The sequence below is a fragment of the Capra hircus genome, chromosome 24 (assembly GCF_001704415.2).
Source record: "Capra hircus breed San Clemente chromosome 24, ASM170441v1, whole genome shotgun sequence".
In the NCBI taxonomy this organism is placed as follows: domain Eukaryota; kingdom Metazoa; phylum Chordata; class Mammalia; order Artiodactyla; family Bovidae; genus Capra; species Capra hircus.
The window spans coordinates 48,811,352-48,836,321 of NC_030831.1; the positions used below are offsets into that span (position 1 = coordinate 48,811,352).

At 54.9% G+C, this 24,970-nt stretch overlaps 1 protein-coding gene across 2 annotated transcripts in view; it reads right to left on the reverse strand.

The window, feature by feature from the left end:
- Positions 1–22,874, reverse strand: part of SMAD7 (SMAD family member 7) — a 28,896-nt gene extending 6,022 nt beyond the window's left edge. The window contains exons 1-3 of one of the 2 annotated variants that reach the window (XM_018039656.1): positions 22,079–22,874; positions 20,700–20,753; positions 15,057–15,128 (exon numbers count right to left, since the gene is read on the reverse strand). In XM_018039656.1, coding sequence (XP_017895145.1) covers positions 15,057–15,128; positions 20,700–20,753; positions 22,079–22,694 — 742 coding nt within the window. In that variant the 5' untranslated portion in view covers positions 22,695–22,874. Of the gene's footprint in view, positions 1–15,056; positions 15,132–20,699; positions 20,754–22,078 lie in introns of both variants that reach the window. The other variant, XM_005697186.3, reaches the window with a different exon arrangement.

A 24,970-nucleotide genomic window follows, 5' to 3' on the forward strand; every position in this document is an offset into this window, starting at 1 on the left:
CACAGCAGCAGGCACCCACTGAGCCCTACGTGCCCACTGCCAGGGGCTGCAGGGGGCTGGAATGCTCTTCTCTGAGAGGCACTTGGATTATAAAGAAACTAATCTCTCTTATCCAACATTCTCGTTACCAACAGTGGGATGGGTCTGTGAGCCACCACCCTCCTCGACCCGCCCCCGCAGTGGTCCAGCAGGGCAGGCGGCTGGGGATGGAACCCAGGCGAGGAGGGCAATGGGAGGGCCCCCATGCAGGCCCAGCAGTACACCCAGCAACCCTGGGACGAAAACACAGCCACGCCTCGCCTCTCAGGTCCAGGGTCCTCCCTCCTCGGGACTCCCGGCGCCATCGAGGGTTGCCTCATCCTGTCCTCCCCCTAAGCAGTCATCCCAAAGGTTAACAGCTCCCATCAGCCTGGGTCCCCACCCTGGGCAGGAAACTGGCTGTTCTGAGAGCAGCCAGCCCACTCCAGAGACAGGGACTGAGATAATACTGCCAACCCGTCCCATCCAATCTCACCCTCAACACAATTAAAGAAAAGTCTCTCACTGGTTTTCAGTTTTCGGGAAGCAAATGGCCAAAAACTAAAAGAAACACATAAACGCCTGCTGCGCCGTCTGAGCTCAGTCTGGGTTCTGGGGTCAGCTCTAATCAGCCACGTTGACAGCCTCATCCGGAACTCGAAAGATGGCGCCAGAGCTGCTCCCCTAGACTCCGGGGGCAGCAAAGACAGCTCTGGGGGTTAGCACAAGCTCCCCATGGGGGCTGAAACTAATTCAAAATGCTTCAGGTTAACTCTCAGTTACCCGGCAAACGCCGAGATGAGACGCAACACCACCACCCCAAGCTCTTGCATCAAAGGGATCAAGAATGAATTCTGGCTGGAAGAAGGCAGAAGGAAAAAGTTGGATTTTTTTTTTCCTTCCCAGAGTTTGGCAATAAGGTTCTCTACTGAGGTGGCTGGACTTGGGGATGGGCAGGGGGTCCCAACGGCTCTCCTTCAAAGGCCAGGGGGCTTCTTCAGATCCCTGGGCCCAATCTCCCAGCTGTGGAGTCAGACATCTCCCTTCAAATCTGCCTCCCAAGGCTCCCTAAAACGGAGCTCCCAGTAGTGGCCTCACCGGTGTTATGAAAATCTGCTAGAAGTCCGTGAGAGGTCCAGGCCTGGCCAGCAGCCACACTGGAGGTTCTCAACTTTTAGGGGGCATATCACCTCGGAGGTTCTCCAAGTGCTCAGAAAATGCAGACCACACCCCACCCCGCCCCCACCTCACCCCAAATGGGAGAAGGGTTCTGGGGTGACACTACACCCAGTGGAAAGGGGCTCACAGAGAGGGGACCCCGTGAAGCTGCATGGTGTTAGCGTCCTGATGTTAACGGAGGGGGATTGAGGCAGGTGGAGGCACCCATCACCTGCTGAAGGGCAGAGCTGGGTTCAAGGCCAGAATACGGCCTTGTGTGAGCTGTGGGTGGGCAGCCACCTCAGGCCTCTAAAGCCACACCAGTCCTCTCCAAATGCCAGAGGGAAAAACAAAGTGTCCTTCAGAGCCCACTTTGGAAACGCTATGCCTACTCTGTCCCCAAGTGTGGAATCCGGCTCCCTCGCACCAAGAAGCCAGGAGTGAAAAGACTTCTTTACCTATAAGCCGCTGCTCTGTGACCTTGGTCAAGCAGCTTTACCCCGTCAAGAGTCACAGTCTGACCTGCCCACAGCTAACAGGAAGGTGGGTGAGGGGCCCCCTTTGGGCTCTGCTGGGCTCTGGCTCCACTCGGGGAGATTCAGTATTAAACAACACTGGCTCCATTTATTTTTACGACCTTCCGGAGAGTTAAGAAAATCACTTTGAGGATCAGGGCACATTTTTGCATTTCATTTGCAACAATAAAACAAAAACAAAATAAAATCCGAAGGAAAAGGAGATGGGAGTCAGATTTGGCCGGGTCCATCTCTAACCCAATTTTTTTTCCCCTAACTGCAGTTACAAACTTGCATTCTTCCTGTCTCCCATCACTCCTGGCCCCCACGAAGAAGTGAGTCCTCAGGGGAGGGTGGCCTGTATCACTACTTTATTTCCAATGCCCACTGGGCTTGGTGCCCTGAAGTTTCTCATTCATCGTCACCCTCCTTCCTCCTGCAAACTCCCCGAGCTTACACACTTGGCAGATCCTGCTAGTCTCGAAGATTCGTGACTGTGCCTTAAAAATTGTGATGAGTAATCAGTTACTAGAGGTAAAATGTACTTCCTTGCTCCCCCACGATGGGCCCCAGCCCCACCCTCCAGAGCCCCTCAGATGGCCCGAGTCAGAGGGGCCCCAGCCCAGGGGTCTCTCCTAAGAGCAGTGTTTTGCCATCAGAGGATATAATTGAGGGTAGCGCCGGGCAGGGGCGGGAAGCCACACATATCAAAAGCTCCCATCTGTCTCGCCAGCCGGCTGACTCGGCTTCCTGTGCCCCAGCCTTCAGCCACGCAAATTATAGCGTGCACCCGGCTGCCTGCCTTCTGAGGAGGCCAGCTCTGCTGGGCTCCCAGAGGCCTCAGAGGAAGGGTGTGGACTCCCAGCCCAGCCAACTCCATTCATAATATTTACAGTAAATGGGCCTCCCTGGCTGTTGGTTAGTGTGCATCCAGCCTCATCCTGCAAGTCTGAATTTCAATCCATCCCATGGTGCAATGCCTAAGTCCCCACCATCACCCCCCTCCCCACATAACTCAGCAGCTCCCTTCAGAAAGGGGGTTCACACACTTGCACACACAGGCCCCGCAGACCTGCACAGTTGTCACCTGCTCACCGACCTGCTCCCCTGGGGGGAGGATCCTGGCCACTTCCACGAAGACACGAAAAGGAGGGGAATATCCCACAACTCTCATCCACCCCTATCCCCTCCTGCAGCGGGTCCTGAAATCGCCCCCAAATTCTGCAGAAAGATTCTCAACTGGGGGTCTGCAGCCACTCACAAATGTGAATCCAACAAAAAAAGAAACTCCGCTTAAAACCACCAGAAAGCCCTGCATTTTCTTCTTGTTACAGACCACTTGTAAGTTTCGCTGGCTAACACCTTCAAGAATCTTAACAAACACAGATGCAGAATAAGCCAATTTTGTGAAAGGACACAACCCCCAGAGGTGCAGGGCAGTTCTTTGGTCTGATTCTGCATGTCTGGAGGCTCTGCCGGAGCTGCTTTTGCTGCGGTCCTCGATTTAATAAAGCCTGGGGGGCCCGCAGTGACCCTCCAGGCTCCCTGCAAGGTATTCCAGCCCCAGATGCTGGCCCTGCCCCCACCCTGTCCCCCACCCTCCTCCAGCTCTACTCTCAATATATGTATTTTTTTTTTCTAGAGGGTAGAGAAACCGTCCGAAGATGTGGAAAAATCCAGAGAGAAACAAAAAGTCCTTTTCATCCCGCCCCTCCCCCAGCTCCCCTTGTTCCATAACAATTATGAAAACTGTTGGACGGGATGGCATTTTGAACGTTTACTGCATTCCGGCCAATAAATTCCAATGCTGGATCTGATGGAAAAGCCTTCCTCTCCGGCCAGCTCCCTGGCTCCCCGCCCCCCGCCCCCCCCCCACTCACTCCCAGCCCTCATTCCTTCTTTCTTTACAACCCGACAGCAGGGCCAGGCCAGGGCCGCACTGTACTTGCAGGGAAAAACAACAGTTCGACAGAGAGGAGAGAGTGGGCAGACAGGACAAGTTAATCATTACTTCTGTCTGCCCCGTAATCTAATCTCCCTGGCTTTGGCACACTCACTGCTCAGCCCTTTCACTCCCAAGCACCCAGGACACCTCCTAGGCCTGAGCCCCCACCCCGCACTCCTCGAAGGCCCTCCCACCCTTAGTCTCCAGTCCCCCCACCCTGGACCCCCCTTCTCAAAGCCCCCGCCGCTCTGTGCTGTGTGCCCCACATCTCAGGGGTCTCTGGGCCTGGCATAAATGTGGGTTCTAGTCTGGCTTGGATGACTGCAGAGCCAGGCCACCCCTCCTCCTCCACTGCACCCCTCACTCCACCCTCAACCCTCCCCGCCCCAGAACTCAGCCTCAAGCCCACCTGGTTGCCCCAAGTGATCTGTGATCCATCTATGCAGACACACAAGTCAGGATGGCCCTGCCTCCAAAAACCCAACACAGGATGACCACGTGCCCAGCAATTCCACTTCTGGGGGAAAAGGCTCGGCTTCTCCTAATCCTCTCCAGTTCACCCTGGAGTACAGAGGATTCCACGGTGGGGGGTGCTGGGGGGAAGGACCCCAGGAAATACCTGCAAATATTGGCATTTTTCTGGGGGAAATGATCCTTCTGGTTTCATTCATTCTTGAACAAGTCTGCAAATGAAAAAAACCTGAAGAAGAGCAATCTTTTTCTTCACCAAAGGAAGGGGCCATTAGCTACCCACCACCTCAGCAGTAGGGGTCTCATTCTCACACACCTTCCAGTCCAAGAACCAAAAATCACAGATCACAGGACGCCATTCGGTGTTACAAGGGGCGTAGGGACCAGGTCCACTGGCTTATTTTGTAGAGGAAAAAACTAACGTCAGGGCAAAAATGGCTCTGCAAAGGCCATGCAGCCAGCTGGTGGCTGTGCCTCCAACCTCAGCCCAGAGGAGGAACCCTGGAGGGTGGGCACTTTCCCTCCCACTGTAATCTCTCCAAACCCCTCCTGGGCATCTGACAAACACTGGGCTGGGGGATGAGAGAGGCTTCTGAATCTCTGCAAGCCCTCCAGTGCCAGGTCTCTTCCCCAGGAAACACCCGCAGCGGGGCTCTGACTCTGACCCACTGAGCTGGAGGTGGGGCCCATCTATTTCTAAGAACTGTCCTGTGCACCCAGATCACAGGAGGAACACCTCTCCTGCTTTTCCCTCCAGGTTACTGATTAATGAGGGGGAGGGGCTGCGCTGGCTTCGAGGCTGCCCTGGGGCTGGCAAGGTCCCCAGGCACTTTCTGAGCAGAGCAGCCCTTTCTGGCCCTCTCGAGCCCCAGAAGCTCGCTGAGCCTACTAGAGGAGACCTGCCAACTTCAGCAGACCAACCGCAAGGTGGGAAAGGGCGACAGATATTTAAACTCCAGGTGGCAAAGGCAGATAGGCGAGCTTACTGACAGCACAGTCCTTTCTGGGCTTCGTCCTTTTTTGTTCCTGTTAACCCCATGTCAAAAAGTAAAAAAAAAAAAAAAAAAAAAAGGCAACACAGAAATGAGTAAACACGAGAGCCACCAGTCCAGGCTTGGTGACCTACCTGAGTCTAAAAGATAGAAACTCCCCATTTTGCAAGAGGGAAACTGGAGTTGAAATCCACCCTTCCCTTACTGTCTGAGAACAAACCCCAGGCCAGAACAGCTCTTCGGACTTGACACAGGAGCAAGAACGAATGAATGAAACCAGTGAACTCCCAAGAAGCCATCAGTCGGCCTCAGGGAACAGCCGGGGCAGGATGCAAGCAAACATGAAAGCCCTTGGTAACTAGGTGTTAAATTACCTCGTGGAAACCCACCCGCAGGCGGGCCAGAGCCTCTCAAATCATCTGGGAACTCAAAAATGGACTTGACCATCAGATTTTAAATTAAAACCAAGTGTTGCTTCCCGAGATGGCCTTCATGAGAATCAAGCCCACCAGAGTTAGAAAAGTCAAACTCCTGGGCTTTGGAAACGTCCCACCTCCCCTGTGGCTGTAAAGATATAAGTGCTACCATTCCAGATGACCCCTGCCTCCACTGCGTGCTCAGCTGTGCTCCCAGGTACGGCCAGGGTCTGGACTACAACCCTACCTCCTGCTATTACGGGCTGTTATCTCACCATCAACAAGATGAGTGGGGAGCAGGGACAGACACAGGAACGGGGAGACAGACCTCTGTTTATCAATAAGCGTTTGCTTTATCTCGGCTCTCAACAGACAACACGACCAAAGCACAGCCCCAGGCCCGCCCCTGCACCTCAGCTGTGTCTTACAACACCACCTCACCCCACAGCTCGGAAGCTGCCAAATTCTGTTCCAAGGACCCTCCACCTCACTGACCCCCTAACACCTTCAGACGGACCGTAACCCTCTGCTGAGTCCAAGAACTACATCCTTTGTGCCGACAGAGCCTGGCACACAGTAGGTGCTCAATACATCACCACTAAGTGATTGTACCACAGGGACATGCTGACTTCTCCCAAAGCAGTTGGTCCCCCACCGACCACTCCCACCACCACCCCAGCTTAGAACTGGCAGGAGGTGGCCCGTGTGAATCCACCTATTTGGGAGCGTGCCTTCCAGGCAAGGGTCAGCCAGAAAGGCTGAGGCCTGGCCCCAGGCTCCCTGCACAGGCAGGAAGAGAGCCCCTGTCCTCAGCTCCTTGCCAGCCAGCTGCGGCTGATCCTGCGAGGTGTTTCCAAGCCAGGCGCCGGCCAGGCAACCTCTGTGGGCTCACCACCTGCCCACAGCCTTCTGCCTTGGCGTCCTGCTCGGTCTGGACAGGCTACCCTCACCGAGTGTTCCACAATGCTTTTACACACCCCTAGGGCCCTTGTTGTGTTATGAAAACAAAACAAAGCCCAATAAGGGAAAAAAAAAAAAGCTGGCAGGGAAAGGAGCAAGCCGGCCACACACAAACCTCTTTCTTCCTGGTATCCATCCTAAAGATGGCTCCTTGGCAGCCTGGGTCAGGGTCCTGTCCCATGTCCCGCCCTCGTCAGAGAACAATGACTGTCAAAGAGGGAACTTAGAAACTCAGAGATGAGTAAAATGACAACTGTTTTCACACCCGGCACAACCCCACCTTCTCCACTGCGGGACTGCACAAGCCCTCTTTCCGGGGGAAACTACTGGGTGACTGAGGGCCATGCCCCAGGGCAAAGCATAGCTCCCGGGCACAGCTGCACCAGGGGAACTGTTGTCTGCCACCTCTTTTCACCAGAACCCCAGCACTAGACACTCAGGAAGCTAAGGCAGGGACTCCCTGAGCAAAAGGAGGCTCAGAGCTTGTAAATAAAGACAGCCCCAGACTTCCAGGTGTCAGGCACTGTGGTCAAGGGAAGCCCACGCTGGGGTGAAAAGGCTATGGGCATCAGTAGATTCCTACCTACCCCCTGCCCCCCAAAATATGTTTGTTTGTGTATGTGTGTGTTTTTTTTTTTTTTTGCGAGTTAAAACTGAGCTAATGACACAGGGTGGGGCTCAGCATCGAAGACTGTGTAGCCAAACCAAAATTCGCTTCCAGCCAAGAGCTGCTCAGCCTCACCACTCGGGGAAGGAAGCCGAAAAAGTCATGAAAGATTCTTTAGTAAACCGGGAAATAAGGCTGCCGTTAACATTTCAACTGAAGGTGACCCTTCTGGTAAAAAAAAAATTTTTTTTTAAATAATAAAAATAACATAAAGTTCTCAAACAGCCTCTTTCTTAAATGAAAATGGCCTAAAAGTTCTCCAGCGAGTGGAAGGGAAAGAAGGGGCTAGGAAAGAAACAAAACAAAACATAACCCGGCTGGCCTCCTCGCAGCCACTACCTTTCATGAACCACTGTTTTCTGGAGTTCTTCTCATAAAAGGAATGATGCAATTTCCTGTCTTGTCCCAATATTTCCTGTTCACTTCCAAGGTGAAAGTTATCACCCTGGTTTAAACAACTGCCCTAAACTCCATAGAAAGTTCCTATTTCCGCGCAGTGCCCCATCCCAGTCACAAAGAACTCCTCATCTTAGAATATAAACCACGATCACTGTCTACACCTCTGAGTCGGCTTTAAGAAAAAGCCTCGTTTCTCTCTATGGCAGCTGCTGAATCTACAGTCCCAGCTGGCCCAGAAAGTGGGCTAAAACAGATCCCCACGGGGAGAAGCGGAAGGGGGCTGGGGGCAGTACCCCACCATGAACCAATGTGTTTAGGTAGAGCGGCCGCCACCAAGGGAATGTTGCTTTCTTGGTGTGTTAGCCACTAAATTGAGAACTGTGCCTCAGCAGTTAATAATATCTTCCCGCTGAAAATAGCCCGGAGAGGAAGCCTGTCTGTGACAGTAGGCACACAGCCAGACTGGGCTAGCCATTCAGTGCTGAGCGAGAGAGACGGTTGGGCCAGTGGTGACCTCCCAGTGGTCACACTGTACAGTATCCTTTCGCAGGGCTCCTGCAAAGGCAGGGCTCCCACGAGTCACTAGCCTCCTCTGCAGCCTACAGCCTCAGCGAAGACCGCACATGGACCAGAGGCTCAGGTAGCAGGACCAGAGGAGGGGTCCAGATTGCCCAGCGGGAGCCAGGAGGACCCCAGGCTTTGGGAGATAGCCCCTGCAGGGCTGCTTACCAGACCCTGGGCTGCCCAGAGGAAAACAGTGTCCAGGGCAGAGAGAGAAGAAGGGGACTTATTCCCCTGCTGAAATGTCAGCCATGGAACATGAGCCACAGGGAACTTTCCTGTCTCTCCTTTCTGCCACCAGCATGGAAAAGGAAAGGCTGAAAAACCAGAGACAGGCCCTTGATCAATCTCCCCCACTCCCTGCACCCCACTCCCCCACCATGCGAGACCTCAGAGATGTTTGGGAAATAAGTGTCTACCTCCAATAGCTCCCAGTGTTTTATCCTCCAGAGCCAGTGTTTCTTAGGCACTATCTAAATACCTGCATGTATTTAAAAGCTACCGCAGGTCACTATTTTTTAAGATTGTGGCAAGATACACATCACATAACATTTACCGTTAACGACACTGACAGCACCCGCAGAGCTGAGCAACATCATTAGCAAGTTCCAGAACACCTTCACCATCCTGAAAGGAAACCCTGTCTCAGGTCACTTTTACAACGTCCTTCACTACAGCAAAGCCAACAGGACGAAGGGGCAGAGTTAATACATCTTGTCAAATTCTTGCGGTTGTTTAGTTGCTAAATCAGGACTGACTGTTTGTGACCCTATGGACTGGAGCCTGCCAGACTCCTCTGTCCATGGGATTTTCCAGGCAAGAATACTGGAGTGGTTGCCATTTTCTTCTCCAGGGGTTCTTCCCGACCCAGTGATTGAGCCTACATCTCCTGCATTGGCGGGCAGATCCTGTACCGCTGAGCCACCAGGGAAACCCCCTAGAACCGAGCAAATGTCTTAGCTGAGAAGAGGCTCAACAAGCAAGACACTCGAATTCTTCACCACAGGAGCATAGACAGAATCTGTGCACAGCCACCAAGAGGTCACCAGAGATACTGCCCCTGGGAACAGAGATCCTTTTACCCCCTACATCAGAGGCTCCCCAACTTGTCTGCACCTTGAAATCACCCCGGGAAGCCTCAAAAAACACTTGATGCTGGGATCGTGCCAGCAGACTGTGAGGTGAAAGATCCCAGCAGTCCTAACATGCAGGCAGGTCTGGAGACCCCTGCTTGTGCCTTTTTCTTCTCCCACTGGGTTAGGACACCGGCTGTGAAGGAAGCATCAACGTGAGCACTGTACACAGGAGCAGCGTCGCCGGACAGTAACAGCAGCAAGGAAGAAGCCCAGGGAGCCCACTGGGTCATGAGTCCTTTGACCTTTCTTCAGGTCCAGAGGCCGACAGCTGGGCTCTGCTAAGGCAATGCCTACCTGGGCGGGGGGGGGCTGGTGTCCCAGACTGTGGCCAAGAGATACACCAGAACCTGACCCTCACCTGACCCCCCCGGCCCCCCCGCCACGGGCTGGCCAGGTTCTGCCTCGGTGACAGGATGCCTGAGGCAGCAGCCCATCTAGTCTGGCCGGCAGGGCAGCCCCAATTTGCTCCAGAGACTTTAAATGCTGTCACCCTGCATTTGACTCCTGCCTGACTGCCTCATTCTCTCCAGGACAAAGGGAGTTTAACAGTGAGCCCTTCTCCAGGGCTGAGTGCATGACCTCAAGCCTTGCAGATGAGGCCGAGTCTCAGCTGCTGTCTGTGACTGGTCTTCACTGGGTGTGCACCAGGTGAGCTGGCCTGGGCCTGAGTCATCAGGTTGGCACCAGGGGACTTGTGGGTCCCCAGAGACCCAGACTGTCACTCCTCACAGTGGCGTGAAGGGAAGGAAGTGGGTAGATAAGGGGCTTGCTCACAGTCACATGGGCTGCTCCGTCTGACAACCCCAAAGCCCATGCTCTTGGCCACGTAGATGAACTCAACCCACCCCCACCCCATTCCCCATGGCATTAGAGATGCCAGAGAAACCACAAGTTGCCTGTTTCCAGGCACAGGAAGGAGACATTCACACACACACACACACACACACACACACACACACACACACACACACACAGGCACCCAGGCCAATTTCCCAGTTTGACACACACACAGACACACACAGGCACCCAGGCCAATTTCCCAGTTTCACACACACACACACACACACAGACACACACACAGGCACCGAGGCCAATTTCCCAGTTTGACACACACACACACACACAGACACACACACACACACACACACAGACACACACAGGCACCCAGGCCAATTTCCCAGTTTGACACACACACACACACACAGACACACACAGGCACCCAGGCCAATTTCCCAGTTTGACACACACACACACACACACACACACACACACACACACACACACAGAGAGGCACCCAGGCCAATTTCCCAGTTTGCCATCACTGTTCCCAACCAGACAACAAACGCAGATGAATAACGTTCCTTAAAAACAGGATGGAACACTCTTGCCTAAGCTACTTGGTTTGGGCCCAAGTTGACGGTGGACGGAGCCAGGACCACGGTTTCATATTATCCAGGTGCTCTTGAAGACTCTCCTCTGAGGCTCTCAGAGACGCCAGCAGGCATCAAAGAAGAGGAAAGAATCATTCCTGGAATGGATGCCGGCCTAAGGGCACTCCCATCACCCAGAACTAGAAGCGATACATGGATCTGAAGACCTTGGCAAAGGAGCAGGCCTCCCCTGGGCTGATAGAACCATGTCTCCAATGAGCATGGTTTTGCACAGGCAAGAGAGGGTTCGCTCAGCCTCCTCCCCCAGACACATCCGTACTAGGTCTCCACTGCCTCCTACCTCCCTCCTCCAAGTCAAAGTTGCTCAGTCGTGTCGGACTCTTTGCAACCCCATGGACTATACAGTCCATGGGTTTTTCCAGGCCAGAATACTGGAGTGGGTAGCCTTTTCCTTCTCCAGGGGAATCTTCCCAACCCAGGGATCGAACCCAGGTCTCCCACACTGCAGGCGGATTCTTTACCAGCTGAGCCACAAGGGAAGCCCAAGAATACTGGAGTGGGTAGCCTACCCCTTCTCTAGCAGATTTTCCCGACCCAGGAATCAAACCAGGAGTGTTCTCCATTGCAGGCAGATTCTTTACCAACTGAGCTATCCGGGAAGCCCTCCTCAAAAGTGGCACCGTTTCTGAAGTTTTGCTTGCTTGCTAAGTTGTTTCAGTCGTGTCCAACTCTCTGTGACCCCATGGGCTGTAGCCTGCCAGGCTCCTCTGTCCATGGGATTCTCCAAGCAAGAATACTGGAGTGGGTTGCCACTTCCTCCTCCAAGGATCAAACCAGCATCTCTTAATACCTCTTGCATTGGCAGGTGGGTTCTTTTACCACAAGTGCCACCTGGGAAGCCCCATTTTGAAGTTTAAATGACTGATGAACGACGCTGGCCTCTAATCCCTGCCCTTCACCAGGGAGGCCCAACCAGCTTCAGACATCAATATATGATGGGTCTGCAGCTGAACAACCTAGAGCTCACAAGTGAGGCGGTACTCCTTCAACACCCCCACCTCCCCGCCCCAAATCTGGACAGCAGACAAGCTGAATGAAAGCTCCCCCACCCCCCCAAACTGCAGATGGAGGCTGCAAAGATGACAGTTTCAAACGCATGCTCTCAATTACCAGTGATACAGAGAAAGCTCTGCAAGTAAATCCTTTCCATTTCCACCACCAAGCTGAACCCAGAAGCTTCCCATCGATGTCAGACCTCTCCAAGGTGGGGACGCCTGGTCCAGGACGCATGCCAACAACAGGATTTGCTCTACACGTCTTTCAAGAAGTACCACACCTACGATCACGATTCAGAACCAGTCCATAAACACTCCCTGGGCCCCAAGCACACATCCTCAAGGAGGAGCTGTCTGTCGTTCACCGACGCCCGAGTGAGAGGGACCCAGGCCTACTCAGAGCCTGCCCACGGGCATCTGCCCGCTCATGTGTGTGTGCACGGGATTGTCTGTCTGTATGTCTGCAGCCCGCACACACGCGTGCACGCACGCGTGCACACACACACACACACACACACACACACACACACACACAACCAGCACCGAGCAATCCATCTGTCTCGAAGAGCCGGCTGTCAGAAATGAAAGTACAATCTCCTGGAACCGAGTCACAGCCTTCTAAAAATGTGTGCCGTTTTCCCAGACTGAGGAAACTTGGAGGGGTGGGGTCTGTTTCGCCGAGCCGACGCTCGGGCCTGTGTCTCACCGGCCAGCCCCGCGCTGCGAGGCTGGAATTCCAACCTGCAGCCAGCGGGCCGGCTCCCAGCGCGCCTGCCCGCCCACTCCCCTTCCTCGCAGGAAAGGGAAGGGCCAGCCTTGGAGTCACCCCGGCATCTCAGGAGGGGCGTGCCTTCAAGCACACCCCCACCCCCACCTCCGAGGCACCACGTTTTCACACCACTGTTTTTTCTTTCCCTTCTTCCCCTGCCAAGAGAATCAAGCCCTGGCTCCCGCTGCCGACCTTCCTCCCACCCTAAACTGAGCCCCATTCATTAAGCCCGCTCTCAGCCAGGGCAGGACAGGAAGGAAAACAGCAGACGGGGGCCTGTGAAAGAGACACTCAGAGAGGTGATTTCCAGGGGGAGGTGGGGGCAGGGGTGTGTGGGCGCTTTCCCTGCTCCCACCTTGATGCCCACTTGGCCTGGCCCTCAGCACGGCAGGCACACCCCCTCCAGCCTTCTTTCTTCCCCTACCCAGCCCTGCCTCATTCAGCCAATGCACGGCCCCCTCAACTGGCCTCATCCTGGCCACCCCCACCCCCACCACCCCCCATGGAAAGATCAACTTCTTTGAAAGGAGGAGGTTTGGGCATACTCCATTTGCAAAACCCGCCACCTTGGACCTGGGCCACCACAGTCATCTTTTGCCGGGGGGTATGGGGCGGTGCGGCATTCTCACTGCAGAGATGGGAGCCCTGGGTTTTCTCAGTGCCCATCGCCTCCCCTCCAGATACCCCCAAACCACTGGCAACAACCCAAGAAACAGTTTCTTCAATTTCCCCCCACAGCACATTATTAATAAACTGCTCCAACTCTGAACGGAAAGAAGAAAGAGCTCAAACTTTGAAGCCTTGGGAATTAGTAAATCAAGAGCTAAAATTCAAAACAAATGCTCTTTCATGTGAAGCCCCCCCATCACTTTTTTTTTTCTTTTTGCAGTTCCCTTGAACCATGCTAGCCCTTCAGAGACAAGCACTCCTTCCTAGCAGCTCCTCATTCATTGAAATGGCTGCAGTTACTATGGGGGCTGGAGGCTGGGGGGGTTCATGATTGCTTTACCCCCAGTTTCTTTCCAGGACTAGAAAAACTCTTGGAAGCCCACCCATCTCAGAAGGGGCTACACTGTCACACTGTTTGGCTCTGGGGCCGGGAAAGGAGGCTGGTGGCCCAGGCTGGTCGTCACTTCCTCCAGAAGAGGAGACAGACAAGATGTTATCAAGAAAACAAACCTTCCGAAAAGCCCCCTTTCAAAAGCTACCACTTCCCTTGCTTATTTCATGTGGTTCGGAGGGGCTGGGACTCCTGCACATTCAGGATTTAAAAAATAAAACCGTCTAACAACATCCTGAGTGCACGATTTCACCCAGACCCTTTCTTCCTCCTTGGCCTTCTTTCTTTCCGGAACCCTCTCAGCCTTAGAAAGCAGAAGAGACACAACTCACACATTCCTGTATGTTCTTTCCTCCTCCACCGCCACGGTCCACGCTCATCCTCACACCCCCTAGCCCCCTGCCCTCTCTGGGTTCCTCTTTTTTTCCTGCTCAGCTCTCATTAGGAGCTTTGAGGAAACAATACCCTCTGTCTCAGATAACAGCCAGAGTATATACTGTGCTGAAATCAAAACAAACAAGGGTCTCCCTGAAGACATTCTCGGCAAGATCAATTCCTGCAGCGGGAACTGGCTGGGAGGAACAAGACTGAGTGGCACTTGACCAGTCAGAAGTCCCCTCTCAGAAGCCTTTACAGCTTCCATCTGCGCTACCAAGAACTTACCCACACGAATGTCCCAAAGGCAAATGCCCAGAGCTCAACTGGGTCTTCTCTTTTCTCCCCTAGGTTACTTCCCCTCTTGTTTTAGCTAGTTGTTAGAAAATCCTGTGATGGCATGCATACTGGGTGGGAAAAGCAGGTGGAAACAGGACGTCTTTAGAACAAAATGGAAATGTCTCCCACTTACATTGGTAATGAGCATCTCCAAGTTTATCACTCTCTTCTCCCGTCTCTCAGCGACAAGGATGCTCAGGCTACCCAGTGCCCCTCACCCAATTCCATAACCCTCTAGCTGGGGCAAATTTCAGGCCCCTCGCTCACACCTGTGGGCCCTGAGGGAAACCTTCCCCGCTGGCTCAGTGTCAGCGCCTGCTATCTGCAGTGACCCATCTATCCATCCCCAACACACACTGTAGACTCCCGCCGGAAGCTCGACCGGGAAGCAGGATGGGCAGAGAAGCACCGAGGCCATCTTCTCTAAAGTCCCATCCTACACCCAGGATCTTCTACAAGCTTCCAAAAGGTGGATCCCTTCCCTTCAAGGCACCTAATGCGCTGAGAGAAAGAGAAGAGCTTAAACCCAAGAACTAAGAACACCAGAGGCACCAAGCGAAGCCCCTCCAGCCAGGAGCTGCTTAACAACAACTGAGAAACACAGCCCACACCCAGGTGGCCCCCATTTCCACATCTATGGGGTGGGCCTAGAATCTCGAGCTGAAGGGCAACGGGAGTGAGTGCAGATACGTCCAGTTTAATGCACATAAAAACGTGGATTAACTCCAGACCAGCTGGGGTGGCAGAAGGCCATCTCTGGTCCTCCAAAATCTCTGGTCATTTCAGGAGGCCTTGGAATCCCCGGGAAAATAAGAGAAAAGCATCTCACCTGAAAGCCCCCCAGGGGCCAGATAATTCGTTCCCCCTGTTTCAGCGGAGGAAGGCACAGCATCTGGACAGTCTGCTGTGGATTTGAGAAGGAGAGAGAAATAAATACACAAATAAATAAATAAGTACACCAAGATTAATTTTTAAGCACATTCTAAGCAGCATTAAAGAGAAACCACACATTCCAAACAGCTGACTCCCAGCCGCGATGCTGATTATTAATGCGCTGCTCAGGCTTTGCTACCCATCATGAGACAGACCACAGCACCTTGTCACCCGTCTGGGCTCCGGGCAGCCAGTTAATCATTCGTCAAGTCAGACTCGATCACAGACTGCTGGAATTTTTTTCTTTTATTGCAAGTCCCCCATTGAGGAAACCAGGTAGTTCCCAAGGTCAAACAAAGGAGGCCCAGGTTCTCTCCCAGCCACCTTTCTTGGGGCAAGATCAAAGGCATGGCCTTTCTGCTTGGATCCAGTGGCCCTCGCCACCACTCTCACCTGTTTACAGACAGACTTCCCAGTTCTTTACGAAGAAACGGGCGTTGGGCTGAAGGGACTGTGTTTCCCTTTCTAACAGAGGCAAAGTGCAAGAAAATCTCAAGTACAACTCAAAGAATCTTATTCATGTACGCACCTGGGTGAAGCCCCCTCAAGTCAAGAGAACAGAGAACATTCTCAGCAAGGCTCCCAGCCCCTTCCAGACCTAATCCAAAAACTCCCCATGTGTGGAAACCTTCCCGGGCAACCCCAGACCTGCAAGGCTCCCTGCCCTCTGTCCCTATAAAAATCTTTCTGGCACGCAGCACTTTCGGAGTTGCCTTCCGCGGTCTTTCCTGCTCTTTTACCTTCAGATCCTGTTTGCCTGAACTAGTCTATAACCTTCTCTTCAATGTCTTTGCCACCCTCAGGTGCTCAGCATAGTGACCTAAATGTTAATGAGGATAATGACGATTCCAGCTGAGAAATAGACTCCACAACCTCCCTCCAAGCAATTAAAACAAAAAGTAATGGCTATGAACCACAACTAATTAGTCCCATGAAACAAAAACACACAAGACCCCATAAGTGTATTGGGCATCACTGCCAATGCCCAACTTAGGAAATCCACAGAGAAAGGCCAGCTCAGGAAAGGAGTGTCCTGGCTCCAAAGCAGTCACACCAGATCAGATGGTGCAAATCCCAGACCTTCCTTCTCCAGGTCACTAGCAGGATGTCCATGGAGTGTGCATTACCAGTTTCCCACTGGAACCGCTTAGCCAAGACGGCAAATAGGAAGCCAAGGCAAAGAGGTGCCCAGAGGCAAGGAGCCATGGAGCTCTCTAGGGACCTAGCAGCTGTCTCCATTCCCTGGGTAAAAAGGGGCTGGGGCTGGGCTTGCCCCCCTCCCACCCCACCCCAAGTCTCAGGTTCTCTCTCTAATCCCGCTCTTGCATTCTCTCTCAGATCGGAAGAACAACTTTCCAAGAATTCTCCACAGGGGAAAGGCGGGCCGAGGAGTGGCAGCATCAGGCAGGGGAGACAGAAAAGACCATGCGGGTAATCTCATCCTATCAGGGTAAAGTTTAATTCTGAACAGGAATATACAGTGTTACAGGATACACTTAATCAAATGGAAAACAATAGGGGCAGGCAGGAAATGGAGTTGCTGGTTAAAGAGTGTATACCCTGCACTTTCCAAACTATTCCGATGGCCTTCACCCTGATGGACAGACAGGCAAGACACCCCCACATTTAAACATGATTTTGGCCAGCCCCCACTGCCCCCAGCTCTGGCTGGCTGAATCCCAGGAGCAAGGTGTGTTTCAAAGGAAGGGCCCGGCATCTCACGGTAGAGCTGGGACCGCGACCAGGGCTGTCAGCTGGTCTCAGATCAAAGGTAAGCCAGCTCCACACCGGCAACCACAAGCGTTTCTATGAAATGGTGCTCTGCCCTTCGTGCAGCGCCTTTGATCTCAGGAGGGATTTACAAACATTAATTAGGTCTCCCTACCACCTCTGTGAAGGAGCAAGGTATACCTGTTTGACATGCACCTAGGTAAACTGAGGCGTCACTGAGTAGCCCAAGGGGCCACCCGGTGAGCTGGGCCCTACCCAAGGGTTCAGCCCTCTCCTCCCCAACAGGCCTCACTCTCTTCCCTGCAGGTAGTTGAGCTGAGACAGTCTTCAGCATCATCTATGTCCTGCCAGGCTAGTAAAGGGCCAAGAGGCCACACCTCCGTCTCTCACCCACAAAAAAAGAGCTTTGCTGCGATAGCTCTCCCAAGTCAGGGTGTCAGCTTCTGCTGTGTCACCTGCTCCCCAGAAGTGCTGGGTTCTGTGGGAGACTCATTTCCCTCTCCCAGCAGCAAGAGAGCCCTTGAAGACGCGTGCCTGGAATGAGCTGCTGCAAGGGATACAAGGTGACAAAGCTGGGTATCCCCTCTTCTCTCAAAGAATGGTTTCCCAACAGCCAGCATCATCTTGTCAACTTAGTTCTGAGCTTCCTTCAGTACCATCTGGCACAGAGCCCCCCGCCCACCACTATACCCTAAGCTCTGCCCCAACCCACAGCCCTGGTTACAGAAGGACAAACCGGTGCATCGGAATCATCACTGCATTTTAGGCAGGCACATCATCAGGCCTGTAGAATGACTGAACGGATGAACAAACCAATAAATGAGTGAATGAATGCATCGTCTAACTGCTTCAATCATTTCTAGATTTAAAAACAGGCCTGGAAAGAGTGGCCTGAGTTGAAAAAAAAAGTGCAGAGCAAAGTCTCAGACTTCTCAACTAGGCTTTGGAGGCCTGATCTGCCAAGAGGCACTGGTCACTGGGGTCCCTGGCCTAAGCAAGGAACATATACCCAGCAACATCAGCCCCCCTCCCATCCCAAGACATTCTTCAAATAGTTCAGACCTTCAGATACAGAGAAAACAGGAAGCAGAGCCCACACAGCATCCCCACTCCATAAACTGGGATCTCATTCTAATAACCTGCTCTTACCCCTGGTATGATAAGGGTGGAGAGGTGCCATGACTTCTGAAAACCTCATGTCACAGACACCTTGCTCCTTCCTTCAGCCATGGCGAGCGCCCCTTCTCAGAAGATCCTGCTGACTTCAAACCACCTAGCAATCAGGGCTACCAAAGCCAGGCCATTCCAGAGGCCGCAGTGGAGCGGCCTGAACCATAGCAAAATGGAGCTCCCAACTTTTAGCCCTGGCATTCCCTCAAAGGCTTCCCTGGTGGCCCACTCCATAAAGAGTTCGCTTACGATGCAGGAGACCCAGGTCCGATCCCTGTGTCAGGAAGATCCCCTGGAGAAGGAATTGGCAACCCACTCCAGTATGCTTGAGTGGGAAATCCCATGGACAGAGGAGCCTGGTGGGCTACAGTCCATGAGTTGGACACGACTTAATGATTAAACCACAACCACCAGTTCCTCCAAAGGCTGCAGGGGGACCAGGCCCCAGCCCCTCCCCACCGCCTCTGCCCATGCTGGAGACTCTGCAGAAGAGATTCCCTTAGTTGTGCAACTGGTTAAGATTTTAATAACGTTCCACTGTAAACCTTATGGCTGCTTCTCACCTAGTAACCCAAGGCCAAAAATTCAACCTGGACTCGGAAATTTTACAGTGAGAGCAGCTGATCTAAATTCCCCAGCCAAATACTCTCCGCAACGTACAAGGCAAAGAGAAACCTGGGGCAGCATCTCAGATGTGTGTCTGACCTCAGTGCCCCTGGCCACAGCAGCCAGCAAAGCCAGCCCTGGCTGTCCTCCAGCGTGTCAGGAGACATGGGGGCTTCACCTATTAGCATCCTCACGTCCTTACAGCAGGACGGTACTTTTCATTCTTTTTTTTTTGTTAATTTCAGGGTTTTCTGGGTTTGGGGGAGGGGGCTACTTTTTTGTTTGTTTTTGTTGTTGTTGTTTTGCTTTTACACAAACATTTTGGGTGAGTAACCAGCTGTCTGAGTTTCCGACTGGCAGGTTAATCACTTCCTATTGGCTGGTCTGGAGAACTTTTCTCCCCCTTGGAATGGCGCATTCCTGTCTTTGTGGCTTCTCTGTTTACACACATTCTGCTACCTAATGTCAACACTTGCTAATGAATAAATATATCACTCCATTCGCTGAAAATCAGGTCCTGGCCTGAGATGGTGACTGCTTGAATCCGGTGGACGGATCTGTCCCACTATCTCTGCAGGAAACCCAACAAAACGTGGGCCTTCTTTCCTATGGTTATAGGAAGTTTCTCTCGGAACAGTTCCTCCAGTCGGCTTTAACCCTAGGGCCAAGATGACTGGCCTCTCTCTCTTTTAAGGAAAACCTCCACATTTGAAGACTACAAAGGAAAAACAAAAAGCAGGAGAGAGAGGGCCCCTTGGAGAACTAAGCTCATAAAAGAATTCTTGAGCCTTGATGCCAAAAACCCAGTCAAGTTACATTCTTGGAGAAAACAGACCTTGGTAATCTCAGTTAACGTTTGTTACAAATACAGAGCTGGTTTATCTCCTCATTAATGACCATTTATCTGGTGTTTTGTAAATCGAAAGCAAAATATCATATGCTTCGCAGGCCACTTATTAGACAGGCACCAGGCAAGCAGCAACGCCTTCCGACTGGAGGGAGTGTGGAGTCAGGGAGGGCTGGCTGGAGACCACGGGCTTCTCTTACACCATTCATTAAAGTATTTAATTTAGGACAACGCCCCAGCAAAACTTTTAATTAGTGGGGGGAAAGGCCCAACAGCCAAAACTCATGAGGCGGAAGGACCTGTAGAATTCCAAGAGGGAAATGGGGCCCAACCCTTCATTTCTCCTTCTCCCAGAAGCCTGGCAAAAAGACCATCACAGTTACAACTCAGACTTGCAGGCACAGGAACCTCCCCCCTGTAAGAAGCCGCTCCAGGAAACAAGGGCCCATCGGAGCTGCCTCCCAGCTCTGCGGTTCCTCCTCCCTTCTCCCCTGCACTGCCAGCCAGGAGCTGAATGCAGACAAATGCAACAGGGCTGGTGCCAGCCTCAAGTGGGGCTTCTGCCCTGGCCGAATGCCACCCAGTGACAAAGCGACAGGCAGGCAGAGCTATGCTAAACACTCTTATGGCCCCCACTAGGAATTCTGAGAAAACTAGGAGGGGGAGAGGGGGCTGTTGCCTTTACTCCTTAAATCTTCTATTCTCTTGCCCCAAACTGAGGTCATCTCTACACTTTTCTAAACAAAGTCTTCCTTCCCATCGGGCTCTCCAATCTCCCCACTGATACTTCTGGCACTCACAGAGTCTCCCACGTTTTCCATCACCCTGTCCCATTTGGCTCCCTAGACCTGCATGGACCAGAGTCTATGCGCTGAGTTGAATCACCTTGGGTTATGGAGTGCAAATACAAGAAAAGGAATAAAATGGAAAGCATACCTAAGAAACATCTTTGCAAAAAGAAAGATATATTTGTATACACACACACACATTACCTCCAGCTCCAGTCACAACAAAAAAAGAAAAAGAAAAAAAAAATCCACTAAATTGCCAACAGAGGAAACCTATAACCGCCTCAGGGCAAGTCCAGAGTCTCCCGAAGCCGCTGCCTAGACACACAAATCCGCGTTCTACAGCCTCCATTTCTAACTTAAGACAGGAAGGATATTTTTAAAATCAGCTACTCACCAGTTGGTTTGAGAAAATCCATCGGGTATCTGGAGTAAGGAGGAGGGGGAGACTCTGGAATTAAAAAAGAAAGAGAAAATAAAGGCTGAGCCCTGAGAGAGAGATAGAAACTTATGATAACAGAGGCATTCTTTTAGCCCAACTGTTTGTCTTAGCTGTGGGGGTTGGAGGCAGGGCCGCGAGGCGGTGATTGCCTTGATATTTAGCTGTCAGATAAACAAAAGAGGCCGCCTGGCGCCAGCCTCGGCGCGGCGCTCCTCCACGTCTGCGGCCGCCGCCGCCGCGCTCGGCCGGCCCGGCTGCAAACCGCCGGCTCGGCCGCCGCACGTCGCAGTTCACGGCACCGGGGGCGACGAAGCCCCCCGCCTCACTTCGCGTCCCAGAACTTCAGACCCTGCTCCCTCCGCCCCCCGTCCCGACCCGTCCCCCCGGGGCGCAGTTCATCTCCGCCACCGCCGCTGCGCCCCGCACCCGCGCGGGGATCACGGGCTTCCCCCTTGCCCAGCTCCCTCGGAAGGTGCACCCCAAGGGCGCTGGGGAACTTGGATCGGTGGGCGCCCGAGGTGCACCCCGCCTCCGCACAAAGAGGCAGAGAAACGGGATGCAATGGAGAAGGCTGAGAGGATAAAGGAGAAGGGCCCCGGGGTCTCAACGGAGGAGCCCGGGGCCCAACTCAGTAGTCTGGGGGCAAACCATCCGACGGTCGGTTACACTGCTCTCTCTCCTGCGCTGAAGAAAGTAGGGGACACCCAACTTCTCCTAACTGCCTGTTCTCTCTCACCCCGGGCTGGCGGAGCTGGGAGCAGGTACACAGCTCGGCCTCCTATCCTGCTCTCACTGCCTCAAAACCCAAATCTGCGCCGGCCAGGGCAGGCTTCCTGGCCCCTTGCGCCCGACGTGACGCTCCCCCTTCCTTCCTAAAGGGGAGCCTTCCTCTCCAGCCTTTACTACCGCTTCTCCGAGCCTTCCTTGGCGGGCTTGGATCGAATCCAAATCGGCCACACACCTCAACGCCGCTCTCCGTGCGGGGGAGGCGTGACCCCCCCCACTTCTCTCTGCACCCCCTTGGCTGATCCGGAAATAACCCCATGTCTGCAGAATACGGGCATGAATGAGTAGGGCCCAGGGGCAACCCCCCCGCCCTTGGGGCCACCGAGGAGAGAAAACTGGAAGGGAACCCCGAGGGAATGCCTTTCCAGTTTCCCCGGGTCCCTTCTCTACCTTTGTCCCCCAAATCTCCTCCCAGGAGGAAATGTACACACACCCCTCCGGCGAGGTGGCTGCACTAACCCACAGCCCAATCGGGCTTTTCTTCCCCCCACCTGAGTGCCGGGGGGAAGGGGGGGGCACGGGCGGGTGGGCGTGGATCAACTTCTTACCTAGTTCGCAGAGTCGGCTAAGGTGATGGGGGTTGCAGCACACCAGCTCGGGGTTGATCTTCCCGTAAGATTCACAGCAACACAGCCTCTTGACTTCCGAGGAATGCCTGAGATCCGGCCACCTGAACACTTTGCACAGCAGGAGGGGGAGCGAGTAGGTGGAGGGCGGCTGCGCCGGCTGTGAGCCGGCGGGCGCCCCCAGGCCCAGCCTGCAGTCCAAGCGGCCGGGCAGCAAGAGGCACGCGGTGCGCGTACCGCCGCGGGACTCCACGGCCTGGAGCAGCAGCTCCAGCTGCCGTTCCTTCAGTTTCTTGAGCACCGAGTGCGTGAGCGCTTTCAGATCCGCCTCGCCACCCCCGGCCGCGCCGGCGCCCGCGGCTGGGGGGTGGGGATGGTGGTGACCTTTGGCACCTCGCACCGCCTTGCCCAGGCAGCAGACAGCCCTGCCTGCGCCGCCGCCGCCGCCGGCCCCATGCGCCCGGCCGTCCGTCGCCCCTTCTCCCCGCAGCTCGCCTCCTCCTCCGCCTCCCCCCGCGCCCTCCTCCTCGTCCTCGCCGCCGGGCGCACGGCTCCTCCAGAGACGCCGGACGAGCGCAGATCGTTTGGTCCTGAACATGCGGGGCGAGGAGGCGAGGAGAAAAGTCGTTGGCCGGCTAAGGAGCGAACATGACCTCCGCACACCATGAAGAAGTCGGGCGCCGAGTTGGGGCAGCAGGCGCAGGCGACAGCAGCAGCAGCAGGGGCCCTGGCAGGAGCGGCGGCGGCCCGAGGGGCGCTCCGTGGCATGCGCCAGTCTCCCGGAGGCCGGAGCGCGCGCGGGGGCCCGGGGGCGCCCGCCGGGGCTCGGGGGCCTGCGCTCCGGCTGCCCCACCCCGCGCGGCCCGCGCCGTGCGCCGCTCTCGGGCCCCGGCGCACCCCGGAGGAACGCGGCCGCCGCTTCCCTGGGGGCGGCGAAGCCTACCCGGGTCGGCGCCTCCCCAAAAAGAGGCCCCCCCGCAGTGGCTCCCGAGTGTCGGGCTCGCCAGCCTCGGCTGCCTACATGGAAGATCCGCGGCGGCAAAAAACGAAAGGCGTTCGGCAGGGCTGCTGGAGGGAGGAAAAAGCCTCTTTCCCCCTTGCTAAGCAACTTAATTTGGGGGTGGGGAGAAGCAATTAAAAAAAAAAAGCAGGCACGCGATTTATTTTTTTCCTCTATATCCTTAGTAACCGGATCTCCTTGAATTCCGTGCACACGAAGACTCGGGGGAGGGGGCTGAGTGGACTTCACCCCACATGAGATGTCTGGCGAAATAAGGAGGCTCTCAAAATCTAAGAACCAAACATGCAAAGCCCCAAATGAAAAACACCACCTCCTCGCACCCCGGAGGTCTGGGGGCGTCCGGCTGGAGCTGGGGTTTAAAAAAAGAAAATGTTTACAAAGTAGAACGAGACGTTTCAGGGGTGGAAAGAAAACGTATCCACGAGTTACATCCCCCTTTTTTCCTTGCAGAGCCCCGCTGGTCTTCCTCTCCTTTTCTTCTGCCAAGAAAAAAAAAAATCCTATATATATATTTTTTAATCCACAGAAAGCTTTGGCTAGGCTGCTTCAATCCTTCGCATCTGGGTGGTTTAGGGGAGTCTCTGGCCTTTCCTCTTGCGCTCCCGGGGGCCCCGGTCGTCGGCGGGGACTTCCTTGGGGCTGGCGGGGGCGCAGGGGCAGAAGATGCTGCGGCGGCGGCGGCTGCGCCCCGCGGGGCTGACAGCGCGGGGGAGGGCGGCGCGGCGGCCGCGGCGGGCCCCTGGCGGGCGGCGCGCTCTCGCCCTCTGCTCTCTAGCGCGGGGGCCACCGGCGCCCCCTCCCCGGGTTGCGGCTGGCCGCCGGGGCTCCCCGTAAAAGGCTGCTCGCCCCGACTCGGCTGCGGCGACTGGAGGCCCCGGTTGTCCCTCACGCCGCCTTCTCCGAGAGACTCTCCTCGTCGCGGCCGGGAGCCTCCTTGTCCCCCCGTCCGCCCTCTCCTGGCACTCGGGTCCTTCTGCCGCCGCCCGGGGTTCGCCGCGCCGCACTCAGGGGCTCCTGGGCCGGGCGCTCGGCAGCTCGGCGCCGGCGGGCTGGCTCTCGTCTCGGGCAGCTCTCTCCGGCGCGGCGAGCGGACCGAGCACGGCGCCCGGCTGGCTCGGCTGGCGCGGCTCGGGGACAGGCTCCTCCGTGCGCGGAGCAGGCGAGCGAGTGTGCCCGGGGCTCGCCGCCTCCCGCAAGGCCTCCCGCCCCCGCCCCCTTCCCTCCCCCTTCCTCCCCCTTCCCTCCCCCGCCCCCCGGCCGCCGCCGCCTCCTCCCCGCCCCCCCCCCCCCCCCGGGCCCTCTGCTCTGCTGGTTCCACTGCGCAGTGGCGCGCCCGGCTCCGGCCTCGTCACGTGGCCGTCTAGACACCCTGTCGCTTTAAAAAAAAAAAAAAAAAAAGCGATTGTGTTTCGCAAACAACAGATCGGGTTTCTAAAAGCTATTTCTCCCCCCCCCCGCTCACCAAATCCCCGCCACCGCCACCCGCCCGGGTCTGCAGAGGGGGGACCGATATGGGGCGGGAGCGGGGGTGGATAAAGGTGGGGAGCAGAGGAGCTCCTGGGGTCGACGGAGACCTGGTGGAATCAGAGGAGAAATGGGAAGACCCAAGAGCACCGATCGGGCACCGCCGGCGAGTTTTGGAGCGAAGCGAGCGGGCCGGTGGCCGGATTTAGACCCAGCCCGCGGAGCCTCGCGGGGGCTGTCCCGCGCGCGCTCGCCCTAACGCTTCATTCATTCGTTTTGTTTTAAAGGCCCTGGCGACGGATCCCCTGGCCGCCGCGCGGGAGGGAAGGGGGAGGAGAGCGCTGTCTCCGCGTAAAAGACATTTACACCGGACTGGACTGAGGCCCTGG